Below are 7,840 nucleotides of genomic sequence, written 5' to 3'. Positions count from 1 at the left end.
TGCTGTTCCTGTTGTAATGAGTGTAAGCGCTTGTGATTCAGCACTGCGGACACATTGGAACAAACCGGTTTTATTTTACTTGGAGCTGTTCTACTAAATCAGCTGATGTACTTAAATACTTTCGTTCTCATCGCTGCTACTGCTACAAAAACAGCTTTGCTGTCAGAAATTACCTGAACGAATAGAAAAAGTGTTAGCAAGTGGTGTGGACTAAGATTTGTTAGAAATCCGTATGTTGCATTACATACTAATATACTTAAATGCTCTTAAATAACAGTAAGGCACGTCTTTACACAGGAGGCTCCTGTACACCCATGTGTAGCTTCATCTGCTAACGTTGTCTGTTTTGAGGTGGTGCTGCCTACAAATGGCAACTTTCTCAAGAGGTCTGGGCTACTGCTTCAGCGTTTGCATTCGGCAGGCGTGGCCGTGCCCAATGCCGTCTTAGCAGCAACTCCTGGGTTTCCAGTACATCTCGCGTTACAGCAAATGGATACGAGGGACACTTCAGCTTACACATCCAGTTTTACACAACTTAGTTCAAGTCTGATTAAAATCCAGCTCTTGAAACTGGTTGGATCCCAACTGATCCCCATTCTTCAATATTAAAAAGGGAGAGGGGTCACTAGAAATGTGGATTTGAGTCCCGCTGAACCGCAAAGATCTTAGCAATAGTACCCTTCAGCTTGTGTGGCCCTCTTTGTGATTTCTCCTTGGCCCAACAACGAGAAAGGAGTAAGGGGAATGATTTGTTGCCCACTGTTCCTCTCTTGCACGTTCTTAAGGAGCTAATGTTCTTGTTGATCTTCTACATAAGTGCTGGCTGTGCATTTTCAGGTTCCACTGCAGATGGTTTTGCTGGAAGAGAGCGTACATGCACAGCAGAAATCTCTCAGTCTTGGGTTGATGCTGAATAGCACCACAGTAGGGGGACACAGAGATCCTGTGTGTCATGCTAACAGTCAGTCCTCATCTCTGTTGTGTAGTGGGATGACAAACACAGAGATGTCATCGTAGGATGCCTCGTGGCTGTCATCCAGCATCCACTGGTGGCCTCTCTCCTTTCCCCTTGCTCTGCATACCAAGCACTTGGCCAGTTCTGAGAATCTGTGGGTGGAAAAAAATGCGAAGTTTGGTTTAACGTGGCACTACCCCTTAAGAACAACATTGAGATGTGGCTTTGCATTGTCAAAATAATAGACACCAGCTTTATAATTGTTTCTTTAGGATGGGGAAAGATTCGGAGGCAGTTTCCAGAGTCACAGAAAAGAGAGCTTGGTCGTGCCAGAGCTGACCTAGAAGCAGAGTGATCTCAGCCTGCTTTTGGTCTGACCAGGTTCTCTGGAAGGGAAAACGATGGCAAGGCTGATATTACCTGTGAGGATCTGTCTTGTTTTCTGCAAGGAAGCTCCTGACCATATGGGCCACCTCTTTGTTGCACAGAACATCCCAAAGGCCATCAGTTGCCATGATGAGGACGTCGTCTTCCTTAATGTCATGCAGAGCAAAGTCAAATACATTCACCTGGACAACACAGGAGTAAATCAGTGACAATTCCTGCAACGTACCAGAGGGGTGAGGAAGATGACTCTTCCCCTGAGAGATGACTTCAAGTGGGACGAGGTTGCTTTGAATCTTTTACATCCCCTTGCTGCTATGCTTCTAGATTACTCTGTCTTGGACATTCTCTGGGCAGCGTGCAGAGAGATGGAGGATGGAAAAAGGAAACGGCCAAGACCTGCCAGGTCTGTAAAAGGTGGGTGTTATAGAGGAGGAGCAGCCTGTTTAATTCCATCTTGCAATTCCCACGTGCCATGACTGACCTTGGGAATGCAGGAGAGGAAAGGTTTGACTTCAATGTTGGTGTCGATGACTTTGAGCTGATGATCCCCCAGACCTCGAGAGACAGCCAGAGTCCCCAGCAAGCGAGCCTGGCCACAAACAAAGCAAAACAGTGTTGAAACATAAGAACGTGGCACCTCTAAAGGCTGACGTGTGGCTTGTCCTGACTGATCTGTGTTGCCTTTAGGACCCTTCTCCCGGCATCACCCAGAACAGTCCCTGGAGACTTCAGAGATGGAGGAGTGATCAGAAGCGATGGCCTGATGGAGCGTGGAGACAGCCTGCCTGCCCGTGGATAGCTCCTGGTGGCCTGTGGTGTGCTCTGGAGTTACTACGTGTACTCTGGGTAATGCTACAGACCTCAGGAAGCCCATGGTGGCATCTGCTCTTGATTTGGGGTGGCGAGGAAGAAAACTGGGTTGGTTTGGGGGGAGGGGAGGAAGGGGTCCTTTCTCCTGGCAAAGGAGGTTCTGCACTGACTCCTTGCAAAGGGGGTAGCATGTGGGTTGTAGTGCCAGGGGAGGCAACAGGGCTTTCTGCTCGACCCCAGCAGGCAGACGCTGGTTGTGTGCAGTCGTTGCGTCGCCCTGCCTCCTCCTTCCCTCTCCAGGCTCCTTTTCTCAACCTCTCCTCGAGGAAGAGGGTTTGTAGGAAAGGTGGTAGTTAGAGCCAGAGGAGACAGTCCAAAGTGGGATCTGATGAAATGAGTTCTCATCTGAAATGAGTTCTTGTGTGCAAGGGGAGATGAGGAAAGGGCAGGCTGGCTCAGGGCTGCTGTCTGCTCCGCTAGCAGGTACTCTGGAGGAGGGTGCAACCTCTCTGCTGCGGAGGGCTCTGATTTACATTAACGAGGCAGCGTGGTGCTAGCGAAGGGAGCTGCTGCAGCGGGGCTGTGGGACTGTGCCATGCTGGAGAGCCCCAGAGCACAGGGTGCTCTGCAGCCCCAGTCTGTTGTAGTGGCCTGGAGCGTGACCGTGAGTGACGGTAACACTGAGGACCCCCAGCAGACTTGCCTCTGCCTTCCCAGTGTGTAAAGCATTAAGCTACCTGCTTCCCGTGACCATGGACAAGAGGATACTTGAGGTCGGCTTTCTCCACCGTCTTGTATCCCCTAGAACAGAGAATTCACCGTTGAGTTGGGATTTGTCTGCCTTGAAGGTACGACCCAGCCAGAGCGTTTCGACCCTTGTGGTGCCCCCATGCACAGGCAGCTGACTGAGGCAGGGACAAGGTGACTTGCTGAAGCAGATGCAGTGAAGATGACCCCTTGCTGAATGCCCAGGTGTTTTTCCCTCTCCCCTTCCTCCCCAGCTTGTACCTGCACTAGCCCCACCTCACAGGAGCCCAGAAGGACCATCTCAACTGTTCCCTAACTGCCCTGCCATGGCCCCAGTCCTTCCGTCAGGGGGGAGGCTGCTCACAGCATTCTTTGCTTGATCTGGCACAGCTTTGCACCATCAAGCCCACTGCTCTCACCAGTGGGGCATACCCCTTCTCCCTTCACCTCCCCATCGCTACGAGCAGGTAAAGCTGCCCTGTGCCACACCCTTATCCTCAGGCAGAAAGCACTCACCAGCCCTCCATGAAGTAATCCCGGTACAGGACTTTCCGGCCCACATCATCTCCCTTCAACCTCCGTGGAAACTCAAAGCGCGTGAACTCACCGTCCAGGAGCTTGGGGAAAAGAAAAGCCTGGAGGAGGGAATGAGGGCGTGAGGACGGACAGGTTCTGCTTCAGCGGAGTAGGGCACCAAAACTGCTTCTGCCTCGGGACTGGCACTCCCAGCAGCAGAATGGAGAACAGAATCGGGAAAGCATATCCCAAGGAGGATGTGAGCATCTCCCATACTAAAGGCTGCTGGTTGAATCTTGCCCCCAGCCCTCCTTGACTAGTGCCAGATGACATTCTGGCCACACAGTGGCCTTCGAGGAAAGCTGGTGGTCCTCTTCCCACAAGCCCTCTCTGACCTAGTTGGATGCTTGCAGCTGGATTGTCTGATGTGCAGAAGGAGTCACTCACCAAGTGCTGGATTCGCTGCCTCTCTGTCTCGGGTGTGAACTCGCAGCTCATGGGCACAACGTTGTCCTTCAGAACAAGAATCGCCCTATGACAGGGAAGAGACAAAGAGCTGAGCTGAGTCTGTCACTGCAGCCCTCCTCTTACTGAGGCTAGCCCCAGGGTCAGCCAGGTGTGGGACTGGGGGTAACCAGCAGCAGAGTAATGCCAGAGAATAGCTCTGCACCCAGGAACGTTTAAAAATGCCGGTGTATTTTAAATAACCCCATTGCAATTGCACTGTTGCAGCAGAGAACTGAGCCTGCCTGGTTTGACGATGGTAGAGCTCGCTGTCAGAGGACCGGTGGGCCAAGGCCAGATGAGGAAGCTTTTTAGGATGCTTTGAAATCACCTTCCACTTTTAAACACCTTCCAGGCTGAGCTTACTGCTGCACTACCATCCCAATCCTGCTCTGTGGCTGGGCAGTGTTAGTCCCTTGAAATCCCCAAACCCTTCCAGGAGGCATGAGAGCATCCGTCCATCCAACAGGTCCTATGGCAGGGAGGAAGGAAATGGCTGGGCTGCACGTTTACCTTCCATAGGGTTAAATAAGATGCTGGAAACCTTGCTTATCTCCCAGCTCTCATCCCCCAGCAACTTCCCCCTTTTATTGTGACTCACCTGCTGTCCCCAGCGTTAGCCACATACAGCTTTCCCTGGAAATAAAGGGCAGCCAGAGCAGTGCAGCCTCCCATCTGGTTCGTAGCTTCCATCTCCTGGCCGATGACTTCATCCTGTTGGTTTAAACAAGTCTGGAGAGTGATGTGAGCTGGGCTGCTGCTTTCTGCAGCTGCCTCGTGCCTCCCAGCAGAAATCCAGAGCCAAAACTGATTGCAGATGGGCCATGGGAAACCAGCAAGGCAAAAGACAATGTTGCTTTGGTACAGCCCACAAAGCTGTTGCTGCCGGACTAAGGACTGCTTTAGGAGCGTGATGGGGAGATCTCAAACCTGTACGCGCTGTATGAGTCTAACAATAGCCACCGTCTAGCCCTAAAGAAACGCATCCCCTGGGCACAGTTTAGCAGAGATGCTGTAGCTTTGCTCTGGGTCAGCACTGCCAATGTGCAACAGATCCGAGGCAGATCTTGGGGAGCTGACCCAGCGCTATCTCAGCACGCTTAAAGGTACGGCTGAATGTTCCTGCCTGCTTGACGAGCTGCAGAACTGCAGACCTTGCCCACCCTGGGCAGCAGGGAGGGACAGACTGACTGCTTGGGGCAGCAGGACTGGTGCCCTGCACGGGGTACTCACGCATTCCTGGAAGGCGTTCTCCAGGGCTCCCACCACCAGGTCTTTGGCGTGGATGTGCTTCTCCTCCACGAACTGGGGGTCGCTGTCACAAACGCAGTGTCCGCTCAGATTCATGGGGGGACGTGCCTCTGTGATGCCTCCCACAACCTCCTCCAGCTTCTGCTTGATGCAGTAGTGCAAATAGTTGGAAGCGATGATGGCAGCTTCTGGGCCACCGTGGCCATCAAATAGTGCCCAGTAGTAACCAGTCAGAAACTGCAGTGGGGAAAAGGGACAAGACAACGAAGGGGATCTTCAGAGAGGGGAAAGACGGGGGCTGGAAAGAGGTCATACAGACGGCAGGCTCACAGCCAGGACGTTGTTGTACATGTTTTGCCTGGCTCTTCCACCTCAGCTACCCTTCCCTGGTGCCAGTTAATCCCCTGCGCAGCTCAAACTCATGTAGTGCCCATGTGCTGCTCTGCCAGGCCCGTCATCTGAGCTCTGAGCGGCTGGATTCGCAGCCGCCCACCCTCACGCGCTGTTCCTCTGTGTTTCAGGGGAGATGGGGCTACTCCATTTTACGAGAGGTGAGGCAGAGCTGCTCCCAGGTGAGAGCATCCCGTGTGCCTGGTTCACGCTGTTGTCCCCGAGTGATGACAACACACACCAGCCCTTGAAAGCAGAGCGAGGACAAGTAAAGGAAAGGTGAGGGCACCGAGTAAAGGGCTTGGATGACCTCAGACGCTGCAAGGCATGGGCAGTAGAAATGGCATGTACGGGCAGAGCTGGATGTCTGCTGGCCAGACGTAGGGTACATGGGTCACCTAAATGCATCCAAGGAAGGAAGGGTTTCAGCACATGGGCATATAGGACTGATGGGGCAACCCTGTGTTTCCTGTACCTGGGCCCTTGGGTACAGGCCAGGGCTGGCAGCAGGGTGGGCACAGCCTGCCCATGGGCTATACCTGCGTGGAGCACAGGATCAGCCATTCCTCATCTTCCTCCAGGCCCGGCTCTCTCCTCCGGATGGAGATCTGACAGCAGGCCGCCTGGTCCTCGTTGAATTCCGACTTCTCGGCATTGATAACCCTGGGGGTGCAAACGCTCCAGGTAAGGCGTGCGGACGCACTGCACCTTGCCTGCTGCCAGCCAGCTGTGCTGGGTGCTCAGCAGCCACGGCGAACGGCTGCACCTTGCCCCGTCATTCCAGCCCCATGCTCCCTGCTCCCTTTTCAAACTCCAGGATCTCTTTGCTGGGGACCTAAATAGCAAGTCCTTTATGTGCACCAGGAAAGAGCTTGGCCAGGGACACAGGGACAAGTGGTTTTGGAGCACCCTGGCCTCAGGCAGCCTTTGTCAGCAGCCCATGCTGTGCTATTTCCTTGGCGACACAGTGAATTGCAAAACCACCGTCATTGTTTTTCCTTCCAGCCTTGCTAACGTTTGTCCCTGGATGGGAGTTTGCTCTCCTTGCACAGCTCAGAGACTTCCGAAATTCTGGTCTACCCACCCTTTGTTTTTAAGGCGCTTCGCTAGGAGCAAGGGGATGGACGCCCGGTTCCACTAGCTCCAAAAACCTCCGCCCGCCCCAACCGTCCTCCCTGCTCCCCCATCCCTTCCCCCTGCAAGGGAGGGTTTTCTGCCCACCGCTGCCCAACACAGCAGCCCCACGGAAGAGTCCTGCCTGACCAGCTCCCTGCAACCAAGGCGCAGAGCAGGGGACGGGTGACATCCCAGCTGTAAAATTGCAGTGTAAACATCATTGCATTAGGGGATGAGCTGACCTGATGCTGCTCTGGGGGCCGCCCCTGCCACTTGTCACAAGCAATGGTGTGTCACAAGCCACTCTGCGGCTGGCAGAGTGCAGGCAGCTAAATGCAGGCAGGGAGGTGGGCAGCTGTGTCCCACGCTGCTGCCAGCCACCGACGGGGAGGGAGAAGGGCCAAGGAAAACACGCCGCCACATCAAACCTCGCACTGCTGCCGTGTCTGGAGGAGGAAGCTGCTCCCCTCCTTGCAGGCAGACGCGGGCAAAGGGGGGCGATTTCTGCCTGCGAGCCCTCTCCAGGGGAAGGCTGAAGCTCCGTGCTTGGGCTGGGGCTGCAGCCGAGGGGAGCAGCGTGGGGGGAAGAAATGGGGTGCGATCACACCTCTGGGCACCAACTCAGGAGTCCCCTAAACCCCCCACGTACCTCCTACACCCCCCAAGAGCCCCCTACCCCCACGCAGACCCTGGAGTCCCCCCAAACCTGCACTACCCCACCCAAAACCCTAGAAGCACCGCGGGAACCCCTCTAACGCCGCACCCCCACCCCCGGGGGTCTCCCGGAGCCCCTTCCCGGGGCCGCCCCGCTGCCGGCCCGCACTCACTCGGCGTAGCCCGCGCCCCAGGGCAGGGACAGCTCGGGCCCGGTGCCCCGCACGGCCCGCCCGCCCCGCGGGCTCTCCTCGACGCCGCCACGCAGGAACTTAGGCCGGCGGTAGCGGAGGGCGGTGGGCGGCGGGCCCGACCCAGACCCCTGGGCGCCGCCGGGCCGCTCCGTGGGGCCGCCCCGCCGCAACCGCCGCAGCCACTCGGCGGACATGGCGGGGCCCGGCTCGGGCACGCGCGGCGCCGCCGAACTCCGCCAGGCGGCGCCGCAGTGCGGCCCCGGCGCGGCGGCGGCTCCTCCCCGGCGCGGCGCGGCGCGGGCGGCTCCTCCCCGGG

The 7,840-nt window shown here is 55.8% G+C and overlaps 1 protein-coding gene across 1 annotated transcript; it reads right to left on the bottom strand.

Annotated features, from left to right (window-relative positions):
* Nucleotides 1-50: 50 nt before the first annotated feature.
* On the bottom strand, nucleotides 51-7,718 carry PPM1M (protein phosphatase, Mg2+/Mn2+ dependent 1M). The gene is made up of 10 exons (XM_076346194.1): nucleotides 7,504-7,718; nucleotides 6,100-6,223; nucleotides 5,153-5,407; nucleotides 4,521-4,633; nucleotides 3,863-3,947; nucleotides 3,416-3,534; nucleotides 2,890-2,953; nucleotides 1,824-1,931; nucleotides 1,376-1,524; nucleotides 51-1,107 (listed from the first exon to the last, which is right to left on the bottom strand). Exons 1-10 carry the CDS (start codon nucleotides 7,716-7,718, stop codon nucleotides 963-965), a joined length of 1,377 nt encoding a protein of 458 aa, XP_076202309.1. The 3' UTR covers nucleotides 51-962.
* Nucleotides 7,719-7,840: the final 122 nt, after the last annotated feature.

The sequence above is a fragment of the Aptenodytes patagonicus genome, chromosome 8, assembly GCF_965638725.1.
Source record: "Aptenodytes patagonicus chromosome 8, bAptPat1.pri.cur, whole genome shotgun sequence".
In the NCBI taxonomy this organism is placed as follows: domain Eukaryota; kingdom Metazoa; phylum Chordata; class Aves; order Sphenisciformes; family Spheniscidae; genus Aptenodytes; species Aptenodytes patagonicus.
The sequence above is the reverse complement of the archived record's forward strand: the minus strand, read 5'-3'. Positions and strand labels throughout refer to the sequence as shown.